Genomic DNA, 26,530 nt, shown 5'->3' with positions numbered 1-26,530 from the left:
CCATAAGTTTGCCAGGTGTCATTTCCCCAGAGGTGATAACTGTTTTTTTTTCTGCTGTGAGGTGAGCAGCCTTTGAAACTGGTGGTGGAGAGCACTCGTCCTTGTTTGCACTGTTTGAATTGATTTATGGCAGGATTTTCTTCAATCAAGCATTTTTCACATGAACGTTTGTTATAAGATTTTTCACAATAATCGTTTTGTACACATTTAATAGCGCAATATCAATTTGTATGATATTGTTTTTCACTTATACAGTATATTGTTTACAGATTAGTCATATTATAAGATATTTTGGTTTGTTGGGACACACTATAGAAGACCTCAATGATTTAGTAATTAAAGCGGAGCTCCACCCAAAAATGGAACTTCCGTTTTTAAGTGAAGGTGACACCCTGACATGCCACATTTGGCATGTCATTTTTTTTGGGGGGGGGGGGGGGGGAGTGGATAGAGGCACTGAGCTCCCACTTCCTCCCGGGGGCGCCTCTCTCCCCTCCCTCTGTGCAATCTTCTGGAACACGTCTCAGGTGTGTGTGTATACACTACACAGATATACACAAATTGTGAATCTTTGAGGCTGAGCTGTGTACCCTGTCCTGTGAGGCTGGGGCTGTGTACCCTGTCCTGTGAGGCTGGGGCTGTGTACCCTGTCCTGTGAGGCTGGGGCTGTGTACCCTGTCCTGTGAGGCTGGGGCTGTGTACCCTGTCCTGTGAGGCTGGGGCTGTGTACCCTGTCCTGTGAGGCTGGGGCTGTGTACCCTGTCCTGTGAGGCTGGGGCTGTGTACCCTGTCCTGTGAGGCTGGGGCTGTGTACCCTGTCCTGTGAGGCTGGGGCTGTGTACCCTGTCCTGTGAGGCTGGGGCTGTGTACCCTGTCCTGTGAGGCTGGGGCTGTGTACCCTGTCCTGTGAGGCTGGGGCTGTGTACCCTGTCCTGTGAGGCTGGGGCTGTGTACCCTGTCCTGTGAGGCTGGGGCTGTGTACCCTGTCCTGTGAGGCTGGGGCTGTGTACCCTGTCCTGTGAGGCTGGGGCTGTGTACCCTGTCCTGTGAGGCTGGGGCTGTGTACCCTGTCCTGTGAGGCTGGGGCTGTGTACCCCGTCCTGTGAGGCTGGGGCTGTGTACCCCCGTCCTGTGAGGCTGGGGCTGTGTACCCCCGTCCTGTGAGGCTGGGGCTGTGTACCCCCGTCCTGTGAGGCTGGGGCTGTGTACCCCCGTCCTGTGAGGCTGGGGCTGTGTACCCTGTCCTGTGAGGCTGGGGCTGTGTACCCTGTCCTGTGAGGCTGGGGCTGTGTACCCTGTCCTGTGAGGCTGGCGCTGTGTACTCCCGTCCTGTGAGGCTGGGGCTGTGTACTCCCGTCCTGCGATTCTGGGGCTGTGTACTCCCGACACTATGGGTGTAAGCAAGAGGAATACAGGGGATGGAGGGGGTGGGTTCTATAAGGAGTGGAGGCTTATGAGAAAAAGGAAGAGAGGGTCTGGCACATCCCCCCCCCCCCCCCCACCATTCTAAAACTTCACCAGCCGTCAGTGCCTGGAAGTATTCCAGTCAGGCTTCATGGGGAAAGTAAAGATCTAAAGCTATAGCGAGGTATGATTGAACTTTAGTCAGAGATGCACAGTTTGTTTTTATCTACAGATGCCCCTTATCTGCATAGGCAGTTTTTGTTGGTAAAGGTCTACTAACCCTTTAATAGATTTGGAATATACAGTATAATGATTATTTCTGTTTGGTTGGTAAGATTTACTGCAGTTTCACATTGCCCTGTGGTTGAATATGCAAAAGCCCATAATTCATTGTATAACATTGTATAAAGTGTTAACCTAAAAAAAAAAAAAAGATCCTGTTCCTTTAAATGCTCAGGTGTGAATGGAGCCTAAATGAAGTGATCTCAATATCTAGATGTGTTTTTTTTTTACTTGCAGTCACATGGTGGACATCACAATGCCAAATGACCTTTTTGCACCACAAATGCAACTTCTATATGGAAGGCAATGATTGATACCTGAAAAATCAAATGTTAATCTTAATTGTTCCAAATAAAATAATATAGTCCGCTATCTTTTTATGATCATCTTCTGGAGATGTCCGTTCCGTATGTTACTAGTCAAGTGACATGTTTGTGTAACTTTCCTCTTTTTCTGTGATTTTTCTAATTATAAGCATTTTTTTCCTAGCTATAAATGCCTGTAACCAGGGACCTCTTCCAAACGGTGGATGTGAATACCTGTGCTTGGCAGCACCGCAGATATCCGTCCATTCCCCCAAATACACCTGTGCCTGTGCCGACGGGGTGGAGTTGGGACCAGACATGAGGAGCTGTGGGAAAGGTAATTTGGACAGGAGGGAAGCACAAGGATAATTATAAAATGTAATAATAAAGGACCATGTAATCGCTGATCAGCTGGGGTTGGAAGAGAGCTTTTTTTCCAAAAATAGGTACAACCTAAATATAACTTTCTAAATTTAGCCCCATCTTCAAAAAATTCAAAACTTAAAACCACATGCCAGACATCAAAAAAGAAAACCATTTCAGGCACAGTGCAGTTTCTTTTCCAGCAGTGTCTTCAGCCTGCTTTAACCTCCCTGGCGGTATGATTCTTTCAGAAAAAACATGCTGAAAGCGGTACCATTATTTGCAAGGAAATTTGGCGTTTTATATTGTAGGTCTGTCATTTTTAGAAATAACTCACTTAAATCTGACCAAACAAGCTTCTAATAGGCATCCCGGGTATGAAATTTTTTTAAAAACAAAATTATAAATTATAATATAATAAATAATTATAAATCAATATAACAAATAATAATATAATTATAATAAAAATTATTCAATAATGTAATCAAATCAAAATCACTGAAATTTGCTCAGTTGCAGAATTGTTGCTGTCATTATTTTTTTTTTTTTATGACGAATTTCCCCACAAATCGCTATCGCACAATTCTGCAAGTGATTATAATTTATTATCGCTGTTTTTTAGCTGATCTAAAACTATTTTTGACATAAAGGGACACTTTTGGTTGCTATGGACAATCTACAGTTTGCAGGGAGAAAGAAACGTTTTTATTATATAAAATGACATGCAGGGCAATGGACAGACCACTAGGGACAAGGGGGGTGTGTTTTTTTTACATACAGTACTGTAATCTATAAGATTACAGTATACTGTATGTATAGTGTTTGTTTACTTTTTTGAATTTGGCGCCGTTCTCCGTCCCCGTGCGTCGTAACGTCGCAGGGAACGGAGATCGGCGTCACACGGAGGCACTGTGTGAATCGAGCGAGGTCCTGCTCGCTCACACAGCGCGGTGGCATCGCTGGATCCAGGGACAAGGTAAGTGAAACTCCCTGTACATCCAGCGAGGCGAGCCCGAGTCTGACTCGGGGTTACCGATCCTTGCCCAAAAATCTCACCCCGAGTCAGACTCGGGAACACCGCCCAGGAGGTTAAAGGATAAGTTTTCCTTTTGTAACATGTTACATAGTCACGGTGTAACATGTTACCAACAGACATGGCCCCTGCACCTCCCTGATCTCTGCTGTGACAGCTAGCGGGGCTCTTCTCCCTCCCCACTAGCTGTCACAATTTAGGAAAAACATGGCCGAGCGGGGCTCCACCAGCCTGGCTGCATCACTGATTGACAGGGGTCTTAATGCAATAAAAATCCCAATCCCACTAAAATCACCTAGCCCACTGAAAAGTGCCGCAAATCCGAAAGTAAAGCGCCGCTAAAAATAGCGGCGTTATACCGCCGACGAGCGGGGCGGCTCGTGTGAAAGGGCTCTAAAGTAGAACCAAAGGCAAAACCTTTATTTTTTCTTTTTTTTCTTTTTGAATAAGTATGGAAGTGTTAGAACCCTTGACAGTTTTTTTTGTCACCTGTGTCCCAATGGAGAGATTTCTAATCCCTTCCTGTCGCTTAGCCAAAACGGGAAGTGAGAGGAAATCCCTCCAAACTGAAGAAATCCCTAGTTGTCACCAGGGTCAGATGAACTAGTGTCCCTATTGGAAGATTTCCTCTCGATTGCTGTTATGACAACCCAAAATGTGGGATTTATTTTTTTCATTTTAACTCTTGTTGATAATGGTAAGCAGGATAAAGGTAAATGATTTCAATGGGGGCCCAGACAGCAATACAAATCTGACAGGTGTTCTAAAATTCCTCTTGGCTCTATCTAAAACTAAATTAAAAATGTACTTGGCCTCCTCTAAATTCTTTTGTTTTTGCTACTGTGATCCGATTTTCTGTTATAGGGTGGCTACGTTCTACATGGTCCCACTGTATGTAAGAACATAGCCACCCTCTCTTGGCTTGCTTAATCCCAAAATGTTTGGACTATGGTCCCTAGTCCATCTCAGGCGTAAGCAAAAAAGGATGACTGCATTCCTACATGCAGTAGGACCATGGAGAACGAACGTAGCCACTCTCTAACAGAATTCACAGCAGCAAAACAAAGGAATTTAGAGAAGGCTAAGAGCAATAGAAGGTACCATTTTATACTAAGCATTTATACTGAAATTTTACTTTTTTCTTTTTAAACCAGAGTTTAGTGTCACTTTAACTTACTAAATTGTGTTAAATAGTTTTAAAAAAAAATGAAGTTTTGGATAGAGTGGGGAAGGGTTAGGTCTTTTTTCAAACCTTTATTGTTTGTGTCCCCATAGTGGACTGCCTATCCTGGTGACGCCCATGGTACTGTTGTGAGCTGAGCTTCCAGTTTCCTTTAACTAAAGTGCATATTCCTACAGAACAGGGGCCTCCAAACTTTCTAAACAAAGGGCCAGTTTATTGTCCTTCAGACTTTAGGGGGGCCGAACTGTGGCCAGCGGGAGTGTAAATGTTCCTGACATCAGTGGGAGTAAACATTGCCACATTCGGTATAAGGTGGAGGAATAGTGTCCCATCATTGGTATCATTAGGAGGAATAGGACCCCATTTTTGGTGTCAATGGGAGAAATGGTGCCCCATTGTTGGTCAGTTAGCAGAATAGTGCCCCAAGGGCCAGATAAAGACAAGCAAAGGGCCGCATCCGACCCTCGGGACGCAGTTTGGAGACCACTGCTATAGGACATCACTAGAGTGCCAGTTTCATTGTCATTAATGCCCAAAGGAATATATGGAGAATGCACTTAAAAAGGAGACTAGGAAGTTATGGCAATGCCCGGTTTATTGTGACAAAAAGTGAGGGGAAATCTCCCCAATCGGGAGAACAAACCACATTAAAAAGCTAACAGAGGGCCTAATCACTCTTTCATGTGTAATGTTTCTGGAAGAACAATCAGTTTTTGCTCAGGATTTTTTAAAACTTGCTCTAGCTAATGATAGGTAAGATTAGACTGGTCACTATGGGGAAAGGAACACAAATGTTTTACTTTTAGGCACTATAACATAGAAGAAAACCTAAATGATAAAGACTGAATAAAAAACATACTGGGGTTAATGTACTAAAACTAGAGCGTGAAAAATTGGATGCAGCTGTGCATTGTAGCCAATCGGCTTCTAACTTTAGCCTGTTCAATAAAGTGTTGACCAAAATAAAGCTGGAAGTTGATTGGTTTCTATGCCGAGCTGCACCAGATTTTTGGTACTCCAGTTTTAGTAAATCGACCCCACAATATATATCCTAACTCTTTTATACTACTCTACAAAATATCATTGATATCACATGTGTACCATTGTAAGAATGGCTTATGTGGAAGACTGGGTGTTTTGGCCCACTAGTGAAGAATCCTAGACTAGAGGAATCATTGCAAGAAGCATGGGTGATAAGGAGGTGGAAAATCTAGCCAAAGGCACCTTAATTTTCATTGTTATTTCAGCTTATTGTTTGCTTATATGTTTGTTCCATTACAGCAACTACTACAAGTGTAGCAACCACTATACCAACACTTACTACGGACTCTCCTGCCACCGATGTGCCCACTACACCAGCCCCAACAATTAAAACCAGACCGTCCACTACGCTTACCACCTCCATTGAGATAACGCATAATCATTCCAGCACTACTGAGAACTTCCAAACTACCTCTTCTTTTGGCCACAAGGAGATTAAGGTGCTAACTACTGATAACAGCAGCGTCTACCAACACTGTAAGTGCTGTCACATCCTGTTTAATTGTAGGGGTTATTATGAAGCAATGATTTAAATGAGATGCTGAAAAAATATTGAATAGTATTATAGTTGCTTTCTATCGCTTTAGATCTTAGTCAACTTGTCACCAGATGTTCACTTACAATAAAAGTAGGCTAGCCCTATAGAAGAAGCCCATCTATACTCAACCTTCTGGTGGGCCATGTCTTGCCACTGCTTTACTGCTCTCTGGTTAACACCCTTCCCATTGGGTCTAATATCTGCTCCCCCAGTTGCATGCAGTGGTTCTTCCTAATAGGTTATATTTCCTGTAGTGACACATGACAAACAGGATGAACCACTACATGTGATGGTGGAGAGAGCAGGAATTCACACACCCAGGATTGTAGAATACCTTCAGGGACTGGAGATCAATGAAGACAGGCCACTGGAAAGATCAGTATAAAAAGTTTTCTTTTTTACAGGGCTTGTCTAATTTTATAATTCCATTTATAGGAACTAACACCAGGGATTAATGGTCCTTCGAAAAACCGATTAACTCCTGGGGGGATCAGGAAGGAATTTTTCCCCCACTGCACCAAATTGGCTCATGCTTTAAAAGAGAAATATAGCCAAAGCTCATTTGGCTATACTTCTCCTGTGGTTCACAGGAGTGCAGATCGTTCTGCACTCCAGTGACCCGTTTTCAGCTGACAGCACAGGGCCAGTGCAGGCTCGGGTAAGATCACGACAATGAAGTTGGGATCCACCAACATGCCTGGACCGAACATCAGGCTCTCAGAAAATTGCTGAGAGCCAGCCGTTCCCGCCCCTTCCACAGCCCTGAACAATTTGGTTGGGATTTTGAGACTAGGCTAGCGATGTAGCTGGGGGGCAGAGTTGTGGATGGCTTTGTAAGTTATTGTTAGCATTTTTTTTTTCAATATTTTTTAATAAAGGTTTTTACAAATCATGTAAATTCCAATATTAATTTTGAACAATACGCAATATCCACAATTTTAATTGCACATAAAATAAACCAAAACTGTTACACACTGTTACTACACTAATACTGAGCGAAAGACATAGCAACTGCCCTTTCATTGACAGGAGATAATTTCCTGTAAGATAGCTGTCCTCAGCACATAGCTGAGCTATAGAGCTGAACGCTACCGAAGCAATTCTCAATGAACCAATCCAACTTGGTAATTTGTAAAGAGGCCATAAAACATGAATGTCCCAGCATGTCTTTCTATTGTATGTCATTGTGATTGGATGGGGTTCAGGCTACGTCCTACATCTCAGGAGGTGCAGATCCTCTCAACCAACAGGAGAGGGACGCTCCGACCCCTTACAACCACCGGATTACGCAGTCTGGATCCCTTAATCACAAATAAGGAGAAGAAAGGAAAAGTAGAAAAAAGGAGAACGAGAAAAGGAAGGGAAGAGAGGAAAGGGGTAAAAGACTCCACGCTCTGGTCCATCTCATGCAGGCGAACCCCTAGTCAGGTATGGTCTGTGGGGATCATTAGTCAAGTATCGAATCCACGGGCCCCATACTTTTTCAAATACCTTCAATTTATCCTGTAGAATTGCTGTTAACTGTTCAATAATCATAAGCCAGGAGAGCTTATGTTTAAGCTGATCAAATGGTATGGTACCCGACTTCCATTTTCTCGCTATAGTAATTTTGGCAGAGACAAATTATAAAAGTAAGAAGTCGTCTCTGGTTTTTCGAGGCCTCCTCCACCTTTAACCCCGGAAATGCATATTTCGGGGACTTGGTCAGGTTAATATGAGTAAGAGGAAAAATGAAGTTATAAACTCTGATCCAAAACCTCTGTACTTTAGGACATTGTCACCATATATGGTAGACCGTCCCTTCCTGACCACATCCCCTAAAACATTTACACAAAGCATCCGGGACATAAGTAGCCAGTCTATCTGGAACCATATACCATCTCAGCAATACTTTATAGTTTGCTTCTATGATAGAAGTATTGATGAGTGACCTTGAAGCCGCCAAAACTATCTAGTGCCAATCCTCAAGCTCAAGGCACACATGGATATCCTGTTCCCATTTGACCCTATAACTCAGTTTGACTGATGTATACGATAAAATAGTATTTGATTCAGATATATGACCACAAGTTTTATTGTACCTGTGACCTAAATATTCCATAAGTGACATAGTTACAAGATCACATTTGCGAGATAAAGTGTGCATGTAATGTGTTATTTGGGTGTATCTAAATTGTTCAGAGTTCGGCATTTGGTGTTTGTCTATTAAGGTTTGTTTAGACATCATTCCCCTGTGATCGCATAGGTCTGCGATGCGCAGGAAGCCCTTGTTGGACCACCATTCAACTACCAAAGGGGTGAGGCCCGGGGTGAAATCCTTGTTTCGCAACAAGGGAGCCAATAGACTATGTGGCAATTTGAAATGAGGCTTAGACAATCTGTCCCATATACTAAATGATAATGATAGTGGGTGGGCACAAGATCGGTGGGCAGTCTTTTGTTGGCAATTACATAGCATGGGAAATTGGACTATTCTTCCGTAAATATAACTTCACCGACAGCCACAATGGATAATGCTGCTGAGAATGGAATTTTAGTGAGCTGAGAAAACTCCCAAGCCCTCCTTCTGTTTTGGGGTAAACCGTATTGGTTTATTCACCCTAGGCCTCTTGTCTCTCCAAATAAATTGAAGTTTTTTTAATACATTTAGATCAGATCTAACCAATGCCACTGGTATTGTATGAAAAAGTATTAAAGTCTTGGTAGGACATTCATTTTTACCGAATGTAGTCTGCCTAACCACGACGGAGGGTGTCAATCCTATCTAGCCATGTCCGCCGTTAGGCGTTTATACAGTGCAGGATAGTTCTGAGAATATAGGTTGTTTAAAGAGTGTTAAGTGGATGCCTAGGTATGGGAGAACATCTGATTCCCAGCGAAATCTACAAGATCGTTCAAGGGCCATTTTAGTGCTATCCTGTAGAGATCTGTTAAGTGCTCGGGATTTGTTCTGGTTAATAGTAAAAGGCCTGAGATTCTAGAGGAAGGCCGTAGGATTGCATAATAGTTAGGAAGGTTGGTGATGGTCGACGAGATGACCATCAGGATGTCATCTGCGAATAACATACATTTGTGCTTCCTATCCCCGCAATCTATTCCCTTCACATCTGGGCAATTGTTAGTATTTTGAATTTAATTTTCTGGGTGAGTGGCAACCAATAGGGGGATTGGCATAGAGGGGTAGCGGACGCTGAGCGGTTTGTAAGGTGGATGAGTCTGGCAGCAGCATTCATGATGAACTGAATAGGGGATAGGCTATTTTAAAGGTAATCCAATGAGGAGGGAGTTGCAGTAGTCGAGGTGAGAGATGACCAGGGAGTGAATTGGGAGCACAGAATACATGGTACACATCTGTGCCTTTATTTTAATTGTTCCACAGCACATAAAACTTATATCCACTAGAGAGGACTATGAACTGAAAAGGATAAGTCCAATAGGCTGTAGAAAAGCCCAGCACACTCGGTGCAGCTCAATAGCACTTCATGCCTTTGATCCCTTGGTCTTTCTATGTGTCACGTACCTGGTGATAGAGCCTGACGTGCAGAGAGCGGCTCCTCTTGCTTCTCTGACTCCGGAGCCCCTGGTAGTGTGGACAGGGAGCTCAAGAGTACAAAGTCGCACAAGCGCCTGGCAGGAACGCTGTGCTGGAGCTGAGGTGGACTCCTGTAGACTCCAGGGAGATGTCAGCGGTGCCGGGGATAGCAGGACAACAGACAGCTGGAACTTGGTGCAGGAAGCCGGGATCAGCAACAGGAGGGAGGTGTGCTGTAGTACAGGCACAAGCAGGGTCAGGCAGGCCGGGTTAGACACTGGCGGGCGGATCAGGTACAGGGTAGAAGCAGGAGCAAAGTCGTAGTTCAGGCCAGATCAGCAACAGGCGGGCAGCAGTCAGATTAGAGGAGCAGGCAGAGACAAGGTCAGACAAGCCAGAGGTCAGAACAGGCGGAGGTCAAGGATGATCAGAGGCAAGCCGGGTCGCAGGAACTGTAGACAATCAGGTAACGTGTGTCAGGTGGGTAACAGGAGGCGCTGAAGACCGAACAGCAAGAGGACGCAGGATCAGCTCCATTAAATAGCCTGGTTTGTCGCCAAAATGGCGTCAGCACGTGCCCGCTCGTGCGCGCCAAAGTGCCGCAATTGCGCGTGCGCGCCGATGCACTGCTAGCGCAATCTAGTGGTCTACTTTGTCCATGACACTATGCAATCAGGGGTGGGAAAGCAGAAACTGCAGATCTGCTCTGTGCTTAAAAAAAAAAAAAAACACACGTGGAAAAATTATAAAAATCTGAAACTTGGTTTATTTTAAAATAAAATCACGCATGTTCAGAAAATACTAGTTATTACATCTAACATAAAAGTCAAAGACCAAAGGACTTGGAGAGAAGTTGAGGCCATCTGTACAGCCTTGGGGTCCCCCTCCCTCACTAGACACCACAAGCAAGTAGTGGCGCCTTCAGTTTAAAAACAATATTTGCTTCTACATTGTGAACAAAACGGGTCCACTTTAAAAATGGGACTACCAGTACTTTTAAGGTTTTAAAGGGTTTATTTCTTAGTGTTGGCAGAATCAAAGCAGAATGAGCTGAATGTTTCTCCAGGAAATGTGGCTGACCACACACAGTATCTTCTTGTTACATGTATAATTTCCTGATGGAAAGTACCGTTGCTTGTGGTTTTTCGAAAGTTCTGCAGCTGTATGCATTTCTTTATCACAATAATCCCTGCACCAGCAATAATTATGACAAGAACGTTTAAACCAATAAATAAAAAAGAAAGCAAAATAATTTAACAAGCATGGCCCTCTGATTTCTCCTGTATTGTAAGTGTACTGTCTGCCCCTATGTTGTAAAGCGCTGCGCAAACTGTTGGCGCTATATAAATCCTGCATAATAATAATATAGAAAATATGCAAAACAAGCAACTCTACAGTTTATAGTATAAAGAACAAAAAGTCCAAAGAGCACACCCTAATCATGGTTACAAATCCCAAGTCCAAATAATGTCCAGACCACTTGAATATAAGGAAGTACCCCATTCATATCTATAGAATTATTTAGAAAATGGACTTTACAAGACACTACTTCATCTTAGTGGGCTTTAAATTGTTTCCACAACCAACAGAAAAAAAAGATGATCATAAAGAATAAGTTCACTTAAAGTGGAGTTCCACCCATAAATATAACATTACATCAGTAGTTTTAAAAAAAATTCATTAGTCCTTTACGAAAAACATTTTTTTTTTTTAGATGCCTTCAAAGTGTTGTTGCTAGGCAGAATAGTTAATCTTCCCACTTCCTGCACCTAGGTGCTTAATGCTTCCTAACCTACACCGCACAGACTCCTGGGAATGTAGTGGGTGTAACTTTCCAGGAGTCTGTGCACTCCCCAGTGGACAGCACAGGTGCTGAAACCTGATCTGACACTGCCTGTTGCAGCACTGAGCATGTGCGAGATCTGCAAGGCTGGAATCCAGGAAGTCATACAGTCTGGCTTCATGATGCCCACACTTAAGATGGCCCCAGTCAATTTCTATTTTATAAAGTGTCTAAATGCTGTAACAACTTAACAAAACGGACCTTAGTTTACAGACTAACTTTACTAGAATACATTAAGCTTGTGTATTACAGGGGTATTTATATTTAAAAAGTGAAATTGTGGCCGGAACTCCGCTTTAAAAAAACATTTTGTAGCTAAAAAATGTGCATCAATTTATTTTTCTCTTAGTGCTTGTCGTTTTTTTGAGAACTACAAGCTGCCGAGGCGCCAGATTGAATTTTGTAATTCATGCATTCATAGTTCTCTATGAATGAATGGTGTGGGTGGAGCACAGCCGCACTGCTTTTAAATTGTGACAGTGAATGTGGGGAGAGGATCCCCACCTAAGGTAACAATGGGGGGGGGGGGCTGCGGGCAGGTGCTTTAGTTACATGTTACGTGTTAAACCCTAAATACGGGTGTAACATATTACTAAAAGTGAACTTATCTTTTAACATACCTGCAGCTAATAGGTAATATATCTAATAGCTTTAATGCAAGTCGACTAGGGTTCAATGTTGTTTGTCCACCCTCTGCAGCTATAACAGCTTCTGGGAAGGCTGTCCACAAGCCTGAAATATCCGCACATAATTTACATAGAACAATCTGGGTTCCTGCTAGAAGTGTTGGATATGTGCACTCTCATTGGTACTGGAGGGTGCAGTGTGTGTACAAACCTTTGGGGTATAGAGCCTAAAGTGAACCCGGGTTTTGCCCATTTGTAACAAGTGTGAAATCTCCATTTGGGAGACGTTGCTGTAGTGTGGATGGGTACAAGTATACCTTGCTGGGGGGGGGGGGGGGGGGAAGCTGTCCCTTTGTCCTGAAGTGCTCTGCTAGCCCTCCAAAGGGTGAATAAAAGAAATAAGGAACAATATTGGGCAGGGAGACTTTAGGGAGACATGAGGCCAAAACGGTTTCATAATAAGGACTAATCAAAGTCCTTTGGTAATGGTCAGTTCCTTTTTTGGCATTATGGAATTATTGTGGTCACTGATCTTTTTCACTGAACATTGCCAAGGTTGTTCTTGATATTCCCTCAATAATCCTTGACCTTAATCCCTACATGGAATTATTTTTTCTCTTGTAGATGGAAATGCAGATTCTGATCTCCGGTCCACACTGACAGCAGCAGTGATTGGTGTAGCTGTGCCTCTTGGTGAGTAATTCCTCTGTGAAATGATTGAAATGGGCAGCTTTACCGCTTTTTGCTTTTGGGAAGAGTATGGAATGGTTATCAGTCCTCCGCTTTTTTTTTTTTTTCCCCTCTATGGCCTCACTGAAGAGGTCAACCCTTTTCCATTTGTCCTGGAAACCATTGTCACAAGAACTGAAAGTGAGGGAAATGCAGCATTTTAAGTTGTCACTGGAACAGGACCCAAAAATCAACTTTCTGCAGTTAGATCCAGCATACTGCTGACATCTGCAGTATGCTGGTCTTTTTTTTTTTTTTCTTTTGGTACTTATCGTTTTAGCAGTATTTCTTCTATGGCTCCGAGCGGGGAATCCTGCGGGGAATGGGCGTTCCAGAAGGCAAGCAAGTTGATTGACGGCCTTCGATAGCGCGTCACGGCTTCCGAAAATAGCCGAGGTGACACTTGGCTGTTTACAGTGCCTGCGCCTGCCGTGTAGAGCTGACTGCGCAGGCGCCGTAAATTGCAGAGTGTCACTCGTGTGTATTTTCGGAAGCCGTGACGCGCTATCGAAGGCTGTCAATCAACTTGCTTGTCTTCGGGAACACCTATACCAGGAAGTAATCCCCGCTCGGAGCCATAGAAGAAATACTGCTAAAACGATAAGTACCAAAAAAAATGGATCTAACTGCAGAAAGTTGATTTTTGGGTGAACTCCCGCTTTAATAGAATCTTGCAGCAGGGAATGCTGGAGTATTTTCTTGACACTCCTCCGAACTGGAAAAGTGGCTTGGAGAACCTGCAAACATTTCCAAATACAGTAATATTATGGAGCACAAAATTCCTGAACTCTTCACCTTCCCAATAGAGGGCAGTTTAAATATGTGTGAGAACCTCAAGTAAAAGAGTGCACATTAAAAAGTTCATAAAATCCCATATGTATGGCTATGTTATTGCTGGCAGCTCCACCTGGGACAGGAACAAGTCTCCTGAAAGAGCAGAAAAAGAACACAAGGGGATACCAGCTAAGTGTAACATAAGTAAATATTTTACCGGTACTAAATGGCCAAATGCAGACTCACATGACAATAGAATCCACTTGCTTATCTGCAGCCATCTGTTAAAAGTTGAGGCCCATATGCCTGGGGAACCACATGTAGCTGCTAACAGGGTGCAGCCAGTGGATAGATGAATGGAGAGCAGAGTCCCAACAATCCCGGAAGTGAAGGGAAACCACCCTGGAGCGCAGAAATCGATATGACGTCACACCTGGGCGGAACTGTATTTTTTGGTAAAGCTCTGTTGGCTTATTTGTCAAATCAATGGCTAGATAGTCAAACCAATGGCTACATAGAGTACATAAGGATCCAATAGATTCTACTTTGGAAGAATTTTTATGACTTTTTTTTGATACTACTTGAATTTATCACTATTTTTAGCATCCCAAAACTGGACTGTAAATGTTGCACATTTTTTGTTATTGTATTATTTGTAGCGCAGCACTGTGTTGGAAATTGGTAATAACTGGCATATTCAAGACTTTGGATATCTTTTTATATCCTTTTCCATCTTTATAAAGTTTCATTACCTTGTTACGCAGGTCTTTTGACTGTTCTTTTCTAGCTCCTCATGGCTCAGTGTCTAACTGCTTAGTGCATCCGTGTGAGAGCTAACAAACTCATTGACTATTTATACACAGACACTAATTGTGATTTAAAAAGCCACAAATGTGGGAAATTAACCTTTTAATTGCCATTTTAACCTGTGTGTGCCACCTTCTGTGTCTGTACCAAGGCCAAACATTCCGGGGTATGTAAACTTTTTATCACAGCCATTCCTAGCAATGGACTTTTACCTTTCACTCTGCTATTGATGTTTTTCCATAGCGGTCCTCACTCTCCTCTGTCTGTCGGGTTATCTCATCTGGAGGAACTGGAAGCGAAAGAATACGAAGAGTATGAACTTTGATAATCCCGTCTATCGAAAAACTACTGAAGAGGAGGAGGAGGAAGAAGAAGAGATTCACATTGGCCGAACAATGCAGATCGGCCATGTCTACCCAGCTGTAAGTATTGGAGAGCAGCCTGCAAACATAAAATGTTGAAGACAAGAGGACTATTGTGGCTTTCGGCTTTAAGAGACATGACTAGTGTTACTTTAGTCTAAGAGGTGTCCCTGTCACAGATTTGGTTTCATTGATGTATAATTCCACAAAATGAATAATGCCGGATCCCTCTATTCATGTTGGTCAACTTGTAATGTAAAACATTTGAAGATTGCTGTTCCACTTAACATGTAAGGTATTCTCTCTGGATTCATGCTACAGGAGATGACAGGAACTGAAATAAAGGTAGGTGGAGCACAGCCAGAGCCAGTTTCTAAAAAACATTAGTACCGTATTTATCGGCGTATACCGCGCACTTTTTTCCCCTTAAAATAAGGGGAAAATCGTGGGTGCGCGATATACGCCGATACCCGCTTCCCGTGCTCAGTTTGAACACCTCCGACGACATATACCGAGCGCAGTACACTCGGGTACATTCGGCCAGGCTCGGCTTTGCTCGTGTTCACGCTCTGTGACGTTTATGCGTGAGAAGCCGAGCGTGGCCGAACGTGCCCGAGTGTACTGTGCTCAGTATATGTCGGCGGAGGCGTTCAAACTGAGCGCAGGAAGCGGGGATTCGACTCGGAGACAGCGCGGGAGAAGCCGGGAGGACACCACCGAGGCCGCAGACGGATGCCGGACCGGACAAGGCCGCCGATGGACGCTGTGCAAGACACCAAAACTGTAAGTAATAAAAAAAAAAATTACAGGAATTTTGGGTCTACATTAGGGATGCGCGCTATACGCCAGAGCGCGCAATACCCCGATAAATACGGTACATCATCAATTTGATGAATCCTTGCATTTGATTAGTTTTTCTTTTTTGGCCATTGCATAGATCAGTTTACTTAAAGCGTAGTTCCACCCTAAAGTGGAACTTCTGCTCATCTGATTCCCCCCCCCCCCTTCCAGAGCCACAATTGGCACCTTTTGGGGGGAGGATACCTGTCTTTGACAGGTTTCCTTTCCCACTTCCGGGAGTGTTTCGTCAGATATGGCGACCCTTTCGAATTGTTAACAGAAGTGACGTTCTGTCGCCGCCATCTTGCTATACCCCACAATCCTCCATAGTAAGGATACACGGAGAAGGGGGAAAGCGGACATGTTGTTACACCCACTGGACTTTTGCATTTTACGCTTATATTTAAAAGTAAATTGAGTTTATATACTGAAATCCAGAACTCGGTCTGACTATGATGTTGAATTTTAAAAGCAGCGGCAAACCTGCTCATCTCACAGGTTTGCTAATCTGACAGAGGTTTGCTGCTAAAATTCAACATCTAACCAGTCGCACAGAGTTCAAAGTACTGTATATCAGTATATAAATTCACTTTCCTGTTAAAAATAAGTGTAAGATGCAAAAGTCCGGTAGGTGTAACAAGATATCCGCTTTCCCCCTTCTCAGTGTATCCTTGCTATGGAGAAGTGCGGGGTGTAGCAAGATGGCAGCGACGGAACGCCACTTCCATTTCTGACGGGTCGCCTAATCTGACGAAAAACGGGCCGTGGCCCGTGACATCACTGCGGGGCTCCCTCCACCTCCCACGGCTGCCGGGCCAATAGGAGAGAGGAGCGGGGCCTCACGCATAAGCAGTAGAGTTCCCAGCGTGAAGCCGAAAGGCTACACTGCCGGGTTCCCTTACCCGCAATGGTGACGGCAGCACCTGACAGCTGATGAATTATGAGTCCCGGATTCACGTAGATGCGCGTAACTTTGTGCGGGCGTAACGTATCCTATTTACGTTACTCCTCCGTATGCGCCGTCCGTGGACATATCCCAGTGTGCATTGCTCCAAATACGCCGCAAGGACGTATTGGTTTCGTCGTGAACATAAATGACGTCCAGCCCTATTCACGGACGACTTGCGCAAACGACGTAAAATTTTCAAAATTCAACGCGGGAACGACGTCCATACTTAATATTGGTACGCCGCATATACGCCTCATATAGCAGGGGTAACTTTACGCCGGGAAAAGCCTAACGTAAACGGCTTATCTGTACTGCGTCGGCCGGGCGTACGTTCGTGAATTCGCATATCTAGCTGATTTACATATTTCTAGGCGTAAATCAGCGTGCACGCCCCTAGCGGCCAGCGTAAATATGCAGTTAACATCCGACGGCGTAAGAGACTTACGCCGATCGGATCTAATACAAATCTATGCGTAACTGATTCTATGAATCAGGCGCATAGATACGACGGCTCAGACTCAGAGATACGACGGCGTATCTGGAGATACGCCGTCGTATCTCCTTTGAGAATCTGGGCCTGAATGTTTATAGTAGAAGAAATCTGCATATAGCATTGGTTGCAGAAATATATCACCGTTAGGCCCCTTTCACACGGATGGATAGAATAGTGCTTTTAGCTGTGGATTTACTAGTATTCTACCGCAGCTAAAAGCACACAATGCTTTCCTATGGCCCCATTCACACACAGCATTTACCTGCGATTTCGTTACATGCGGTTTGGTGCGAATAGAAAAAATAGATTTGAATGCATCCAGGTGCATTTAGCCCAGCTATATGCACATAACCGCAGGTAATCGCAGTCTTTTGTGTCAATTGTGGATAGCAGCGTGAGGAAAAAAAAACAGGAAGCACATCATAATCAAAAAATAAATAAAAAGGGTTTCTATGGGAATGACTACAGCAGCTAAATGCGGCCGCATGTAACCGCACGTAATCGCAATGTACAAATACAGCTAATCGCAGTGCCTGGAGCCTTGAATTTCACAGAACATTTACATGCTTTTAGCTGCGGCAAAACAGCCGTCCGTGTGAAAGGCGCCTAAAGGAACGTTTTTGTTATATAGAAACAACATGTTTTGCATACAATCAGCTGAGTCAAAGAAGCCATCTTTTCTAGCTAAGGATGCTTCATTTATTTTTTATATTAGTCATTTGCATAACACTATTAATAAATGCAGCACTTATACAGGTTTATTATACTCACCGGCGTTTGTTTGTTATATACCCGGGAACCTCGAATACTTGTTTTAGATGTGAGATGGATTTTGGTACTTTTATATTTTCTGGATCTGCCCCACAATGCTATTGGAGTGGTGGATACTGTTAATGTGGTGGGTAACCTTTCCCTCCCGTGGGCTCCTGCTCTGTGATTACTGGGCTTTGTGTAGGGAGTGGTGGCTACTAAACATGAAAGATTATTTGTTATACTCCACTTACTATGCATGGAGAGAAATTATTTTGCAGTCCTCTGTCCCCCCCTACAGTGAGTAGCTGGAAAGCAGCTACCACTGAGATCTTACCTCTCTATGAACTAACCTCTTATTATACAGGACTGGCATTATACTGCCAGTGGGCAGTGTCCTTACATGGTTGACAAGGTTTGAAGTTTTGGGTTCATACACCAGGTATTATTGTTTAATCCCAGTCCCTGCTTGCATGTTTTCGACTGCAGGTTTTCTTAATAGTCCCTCCTGTTATTTTCTTTCACCTTGCTCCCCTCCTCCTCACTTCCCCCCTCATTCTACTGTCCCCCTAGTTTAGTTTATGTTCCTCCCTCCCTTTTTTTTTTTGTTGTGCTTTTTTTTTGTTTTTTTTTCTTTATACTTCTTCTTTCACCCTCCTGTTGGTCAGGGCCGGCCTTTGGGGTGTGCGAGCTGTGCGGATGCACAGGGCGCCATGGGCAACAGGGGCGCCGTGCGGCCATCGCAGCTCGCAAAATGTGAGTCGCAGCAGGGCCGGGCGGTCGGCGCTACCACTAGGCGGATTAGGAAGGCAACCTCCTAGGGCGCACTGCCACCTAGGGGCCCTGCTGACTCTTACCTCACCTCTTCCTCCTCATTGTCACTCCCCAGGCTCCAGGCAGAGGATAGAGGGGCCCCGGACAGCCTCTTTGTGTATGTTTAGGTGACCAGGGGGCAAGGGGTAATGATGGGGGGGGCGCCACAGGATTAGCTCGCACAGGCCGGCCCTGCTGTTGGTGATCGGGACGGTTACTGAGTTCCGATGAATAATGGCCATCGTGTGATACGGGTACCCTATATTAGTATTATTTAGTACTTTATGTCCTAGTTCTTTTGGGAACCTAAGATACCATTTGCTGTTGTAATGTTTATAAGTCTTTCAGTGCTCTCTTTTGTTTTCGTACTTGTACATTTTGCAGATTTTGATAAAAACTTTTACACTATATAGATCAATCACAGTAATACTAATAGAGACATATTTTGTAGATGACATTCAAACAATGCCATGAATTAATAAGCAGAGATTAGCAACCATATTGTGTGTGACAGTCACGGTTGTCAATTGTAGGAGAGCAGGAAGAGACACCAGCTGTGCTACTGATGGATCGTAGAATCTCTTCCTGGATGCTGAAATGTGTTTGAGACTTCCCTTTGTTCTATACCTCCTGACTCCTATGCCCCCATCTTCCTCACTTCATATTCTCATTCTTGTTTTTGCAGCGAGTGGCATTGAGCTTGGAAGATGATGGATTGCCTTGAACACCGAATCGCGGTATGACCGACTCTGCTACACACTGAACACGACAGAAGCCATCACTGGTTTTATGTCTCCCAGCTGGAAACACGTCAAGGATACCGTACTACATGACATTCCACAAGACCCGACAGCTCCGCTACCAACATGGGACCACACAAAATTTGTCACGAGTCGCAGCTCTCGCCTGACACGGGACGACCAAATTCCGCAGGCCCAGGCAACGGAAAACAAAAACGCACACTCTACAAACAGCCCAGACCCTTTCTTTTATTTATTTTGCTGATGGACAACCACAAAAATGTAAAGTTTCAAACATCCAAAGGATGTAAGGGTTTCTATGTATAATCTTTTATACAGATTTTTACTTGATCTTCACCCGAGGCATGCCCTTCTCGCTCTCTGTATATAGCCGCCTTCTGGCACAACCTACAGTTTTTAAAATATTATATTTATAGAAGTTTTTGTTTTCTTTCTTTTTTGTTTTTTTTGTACATAACAAAACTTTGTGGTTCTCCATCAACATATGCATTAAATTAATGAGGAAACTTTAGAATGTTCTTTTTTTTGTAGGATATTTATTAACCTGGGTGTGTTTGGGGCCATCAGGGAGGGAAGGGAGGTGCACACTGTAAATACAAAGGGTGAGAGTATTTATTTTTTTGTATGTTCTGGGTTTATATGTTCGCAGTAGAACTCGCCTTCTGCCTAGGTCCACCTGTTTTGTTAGTCGAAGCGCATTTTCTTGTTTGTTACTGTTTCAATCTAAATGACCTTTCTCAGCCTGCGTCCAGAATAATGTGAAGATTATAATCCAGCAAATGAAAAAGTGACATCGCTAAAGCAGAAAAAATATTTAGAGCATAATTGTGAATGAAACGAAAGTAAAAGGAATCAATTCTATATAATCTTGTGAGCCATAGATTTAACTCGTAATATTGTGGGTCGTAATTAGCAAAGACGCTTGAGGTTTAATGTGTCAGTGTATCCAAAGCTGAGTTATCAGTTATGGTGGGATGAATGAACACTGGCCTATTTCTCAGGGATACCAGCGGGGAGATCGACCAGCAAGAGATTCTTGTCTTTTCCCTTCTTGCCAAGGAGTCTCATGCGTGGCAAGATGACCAGGCTAACCACTGAAGCACCATGGACTTGGATACAGTCCTTCATAAGGCTGCATTCACACCTGAGCGTAGGTCGTTCCGTCGTTTTTTCCGGCGTTTTGTTGCGTGTATTCATGCTTATTTGCGCGTTTGCATACAGCGTCGTCAGGTTTTTGTACTTTGACGTTTTTTATTTTAGCCAATATGAAAAATTATCATCTTTTCATCACTTTTTGCTATGTTGGTAGATTTTTTTTATCTTCTGCCTGGTTGAAATGTTCTATTGATTAAAGCGACAAAAGGCCTGTAGCAAACGCTCGTTGTCGCACTAGTCGCTTGAATCAAGCGTTTCCATTACTTTCTATGGGAAATAGAAACGCTCAAAAACGCCCAAACCGCCCGATTCGCGCAAAAAAGGGTCCGGAACTTGTTTGAGCTTAAGGCGTTCGGCGTCAGGCGTTTTGGAGTGGAAATGTGAACCATCTCCATAGGGAATAATGTATTTTTTCCCCTCTAGCATTTTTGAGCGTCGCGCTTCAAGCGAAAAAAACGCTCAGGTGTGAATGCAGCCTAAGAGAGGAGCCAATAGGTCCTGCATCAGGGAGCAATAAACAGTGGTGGGGTTGCTACAGAAAGCCCAGTCACCAGTCGTGAAATGTACGTTAGCATTTAGGTTTTAAACATGAACTCTGCTCTTTTCAGGACAGTTTTGGTGCCATAAATTCTGCACCTGAATTTTATGGTGTTTATATTTTTTTACTGCATGTGTTATTTACTTAACAGTGCAACAATTTTATGTATCCCACCCTAAAAAGTAATAGTCACAGTCCCTGAACCTCAATATAACCTAAAGTCCTAAGCCCTTGACCTTTAAATTCTAGGTTCACCTTTGAAAAAATAAATGCATGTTTTTGCAGGAAAATAATATGCAGTTATATTTTTTTTTACATGAGCCTGCAAAGCATTGCACCCACGATCAGCGTACCTCTGTATGGGCTGTCTGTGGGAGAGCTGGAGGAAGATTCAATAGATTAATAGTGTGGTGATTACTGCACTATCAGTCCATTGAAAACTACAAGTCCTTCTGGCGCAATGGCAGGTGGGACTTGAAGTTCATTCATTCACAGATCCATCCATTCGGGCAAAGCCCTGCACATCTGTGCCAGCTTTAAAGGAGAAGTACAACCAAAGCTTGTTCTGCACTCCTGTGACCTGTTTTTAACAGACAGCACGCTGTCGGCTAATGTAAAAAAAAAAACAGTCCTGGCTGTGGAAAGATTGCGACCATATGGTATGGATCCACCCAAATGCCTGGACTGGGACCCGGCTCAGGCCCCGTACACACGACCGAGGAACTCGACATGCCAAACACATCGAGTTCCTCGTCGAGTTCAGTGTTGAAGCCGCAGAGGATCTCGGCGGGCCGACTTTTCCCATTGACTAACGAGAAAATAGAGAACATGTTCTCTTTTCGGCCCGACGAGTTCCTCGCTGAAAAGTGTACACACGACCGAGTTTCGTTGTCGTGTGTACGGGGCCTAAGCCTCTTGGCGAGCTGCTGAGAGCCTGAACCAGCCACTCCACAGCCCAGTGCTCAAGTGAGCGGGGGGGGGGGGGCGAGCAGAAAGCCAGTGACTGACAGTTACCAGCTCTTTGCTAAGGGAGCCCTGAGACCGGAGTAATCTGTGGTGTTCGATCGCTCGGTTCTCAGTCTTGGAGTTGGCGGGGGACAGGTGAAACATCGGACCGATGCTGCATTCACTTAGATAAGTATTCCAAAATTAACAACATTCCCATACTTCTCTTTTAAACGTGACAGTGGCTGTGGGGGAGAAAACCCCCTGCCAAGTGTCATGGAGGGGGAGGGGGGGGGCATTTACACCATGTTACATTTTAAATATGGATTAACATGATGCAAAAGGTGACCTTTAGCCTTTAACTTTTTTATTATGAACCTAACTCCTAAAGTTAACTCTGACTTGAAGTTTATACTACCTACAAATCATAAATTTCATATTATCATAGTGATAGTATTTATTAAAGTAATACCAGTAGTAATTACACTGTCATGCCAAACATGAAACATTTGGCATCTGTATTTTCAAAGCAGAAATACGTGTTCCCAAGTCAAATCATCCACCAATTCTTCAGGTGCTCGTCTATATGGACCAATTGACTTCAGTGATGTGACAGTAACATCAGACAGGAGATGGATAGGTCATATGGGGCGATATGTAGCCCAGAGTGGACGGCTTATGAAACGTTAAGCAAAGATGCTTGAATTTGACACCACTAAATGTAGGAGTAGAACCCCCTCAGCTACTTTTTTTTTTTTAAGGATCCCCATTTGTGTCCATGCATTTGCCATAATGTAAAATCAATGAAAGATCAGAGAACTAGAGAATCATTTACAAAAGTCGAACAGGTGGGCTGGGAACTTCGGTGTAGTGATCTCCCCTCCAGTGTCCATGAGCAATCTAAGAAGCTGGTGGGTATTGCACCTGAGAGAGATCCGTTTTGGATGGACTGACATTGAAAACCTTATTGGAGACATTTGAGTAGTTTAATATTTGTGGATTAAATAGGGACCCGTAAAAGGGTCACAAATTGTAATTTGTAGTTTTGAGGGAGTGGATGTCTGTTTTGAGAGTTATGATTATACTTGAAATTGGCTGCAGATCCTAATGATCACTTTCCTTTAGAGACTGTTTAACAGACACTTGCTGACACTGATTTTGGAAGTTATGTCTGTACCATCATCTGGCTATTATGGTCCATATTTAAGTTTGTGTAAGAAAACCTCTAGTCCTTAGCAACCATTCATATTGACTTTTTTGAGTGCAGGACAGACAGGGATAACCTGATTACTATGGGCAACTCCGACTCCGGAACTCATTCATCACACAAGTTGTATCATCTGCTTTACCAATGCGAGGCCTTTTTTAGTGATGTAAAACATTATACTGAAAATCAGTGCTAGACAAGTAGGCCAACATAAAACACAAGCATTGGCCGCCATAAAACACAAGCATTGGCCGCCATAAAACACAAGCATTGGCCGTCATTAAACACAAGCATTGGCCGCCACAAAACACAAGCATTGGCTGCCACAAAACACAAGCATTGGCCGCCATAAAACACAAGCATTGGCCGCCATAAAACACAAGCATTGGCCGCCATAAAACACAAGCATTGGCCGCCACAAAACACAAGCATTGGCCGCCATAAAACACAAGCATTGGCCGCCATAAAACACAAGCATTGGCCGCCATAGAACACAAGCATTGGCCGCCATAAAACACAAGCATTGGCCGCCATAAAACACAAGCATTGGCCGCCATAAAACACAAGCATTGGCCGCCATAAAACACAAGCATTGTCCACCATAAAACACAAGCATTGGTCGCCATTTTTGGGAAGTTTTTGAATTCTCTTGGGTTTTACTTAGGTCTGTTTTATGCAGTTTGGTTTGGAGGACGCATCAAAATAAGCAGTAGTATTTCAACTACTTTGAACATTCTGTTTCCTAACGGTTTGTTATCCGTAGACATTTATCGCTGTGTACACAGACCTCCAGACTTCAATCATAGGACTGATATCCTGGTATCATTTATGCTGGCAGTAATAATATATTGTACAAGATTTATGTGGGGGAAAAAGGCTTCAGAAAGACACCACAGACTCTGGAAGTAAGTGAGACAAGACTCCATGCAGTCTGTTCATTCTGTTTTTAATTCTGAATGTATCCTATACTGAAGTGCACTCCAATCCACTTCATCCCAACTGCCTTGTGCAAAAACAACATAGCCCAATGGCATAAATTGCTAAAACAATTCTCCAATTTAATAAAAAGTAATTTGCACTGAGGATCTGTATACCGCAATGTTCAATTCATATGACTAAGTGCAAAAACAGACAGACAGCAGCATGTTAGAGTGCATAATAATACTGAATGACACCCTATATCAGTGATGGCGAACCTTTTTGACCCCTAGTGCCCAAACCGTGACACAAAACCAACTTATTTATTTCAAAGTGCCAACACAGATATAAACCCAACAGCGGCTCTGTACAGAGGATGGGACTGATTATCCTTCTTAATGACGAAGGGACCAAAAACGTACGATTCTGCCAGATTCGCTCAGAATACAGGGTTTAGGAATGCGTTGTGCTCAGAATGCACTGTGCAACATGCACTAACCTACGTGACGCATGCACTAACCTACGTGACGCGTGCACTCACCTACCTGACGCGTGCACTAACCTACCTGACGCGTGCACTAACCTACCTGACGCGTGCACTAACCTACCTGACGCGTGCACTAACCTACCTGACGCGTGCACTAACCTACCTGACGCGTGCACTAACCTACCTGACGCGTGCACTAACCTACCTGACGCATGCACTAACCTACCTGACGCAAGCACTAACCTACCTGACGCAAGCACTAACCTACCTGACGCAAGCACTAACCTACCTGACGCAAGCACTAACCTACCTGACTCATGCACTAACCTACCTGACTCATGCACTAACCTACCTGACTCATGCACTAACCTACCTGACTCATGCACTAACCTACCTGACTCATGCACTAACCTACCTGACTCATGCACTAACCTACCTGACTCATGCACTAACCTACCTGACTCATGCACTAACCTACCTGACTCATGCACTAACCTACCTGACTCATGCACTAACCTACCTGACTCATGCACTAACCTACCTGACTCATGCACTAACCTACCTGACTCATGCACTAACCTACCTGACTCATGCACTAACCTACCTGACTCATGCACTAACCTACCTGACTCATGCACTAACCTACCTGACTCATGCACTAACCTACCTGACGCAAGCACTAACCTACCTGACATATTACACTTCCCTACCTGACATATTACACTTCCCTACCTGACATATTACACTTCCCTACCTGACATATTACACTTCCCTACCTGACATATTACACTTCCCTACCTGACATATTACACTCCCCTACCTGACATATTACACTCCCCTACCTGACATATTACACTTCCCTACCTGACATATTACACTCCCCTACCTGACATATTACACTCCCCTACCTGACATATTACACTCCCCTACCTGACATATTACACTCCCCTACCTGACATATTACACTCCCCTACCTGACATATTACACTCCCCTACCTGACATATTACACTCACCTACCTGACATATTACACTCACCTACCTGACACATGCACTAACCGAATTAACACCTTTTATTGTGCAAAATTTAGTAAAATCTGTAACTGTACTGTATATGTCCACTCCACATTGATCTTGCCTGTCTCCAGTCTCTCTGGCAGCTCATTCCTACCCGCAAGTCTCCTCTGATCCCAGCCACGTGTTCTCCCAGTCACGCCCAGCACGTCACCGCTGATTTGTTTGATGGTGGGTGCGGTGTGGATGAGACAACTTCTACGATTTGATTAGCGTGCGCATACACACGTCACCCCCGGGCGCTTATTCTTTGTCACGCCCACTCGGACACATCACCGCTAGCCTACAGAACTGTGGGAGATGTAGTTCACAGTGCGGTGTGGAAGATTCGATTTTTCACTTTGTGCTTTTCTTATTTCATGGCGTGCCCACAGAGAGGGCTTGGCGTGCCATGGGGTTCGCCATCACTGCCCTATATAATACTGAACAAACCTTCAAAAAGTCTCTTTTGTAAGCATGAAGTTTAAAAGCAGCAGCCCTAAACCACCACCCTTTAAATAGTCCCAACAGAATCGCCAACAACGAGTCATAACTAAAACAAATCCCTGCATCCAATCATGAGAGCGGATAGGGGGTCCTAAAATACCACATGGACATGTAGGCCTGATGGGAAACTGCATTGAATATCATAAATTATCAACACTAAACCCTAGCCAGGTTTAGCCATGCATTCAAATCCCTTCACATGGTGGAGCCTCCCTCCTTGTGTGGTCTACATGAGCTAAGGATCAAGTCGATCCTGTAGGATACAGTCATATGATGGCAAGGCACTGACCCAGT

General features: G+C 43.9%; 1 protein-coding gene across 2 annotated transcripts in view; it reads left to right on the top strand.

Annotated features, from left to right (window-relative positions):
* LRP8 (LDL receptor related protein 8) overlaps nt 1-19,939 on the top strand; it is a 310,709-nt gene extending 290,770 nt beyond the window's left edge. For both annotated transcript variants that reach the window (XM_040360464.1, XM_040360463.1), the window contains 5 exons: nt 2,176-2,328; nt 5,852-6,088; nt 12,775-12,843; nt 14,704-14,882; nt 19,353-19,939. In XM_040360464.1, coding sequence (XP_040216398.1) covers nt 2,176-2,328; nt 5,852-6,088; nt 12,775-12,843; nt 14,704-14,882; nt 19,353-19,391 — 677 coding nt within the window. In that variant the 3' untranslated portion in view covers nt 19,392-19,939. The remainder of the gene's footprint in view (nt 1-2,175; nt 2,329-5,851; nt 6,089-12,774; nt 12,844-14,703; nt 14,883-19,352) is intronic.
* Nucleotides 19,940-26,530: the final 6,591 nt, after the last annotated feature.

This window comes from Rana temporaria, chromosome 7, assembly GCF_905171775.1.
Source record: "Rana temporaria chromosome 7, aRanTem1.1, whole genome shotgun sequence".
Lineage (NCBI taxonomy): Eukaryota > Metazoa > Chordata > Amphibia > Anura > Ranidae > Rana > Rana temporaria.
The sequence above is the reverse complement of the archived record's forward strand: the minus strand, read 5'-3'. Positions and strand labels throughout refer to the sequence as shown.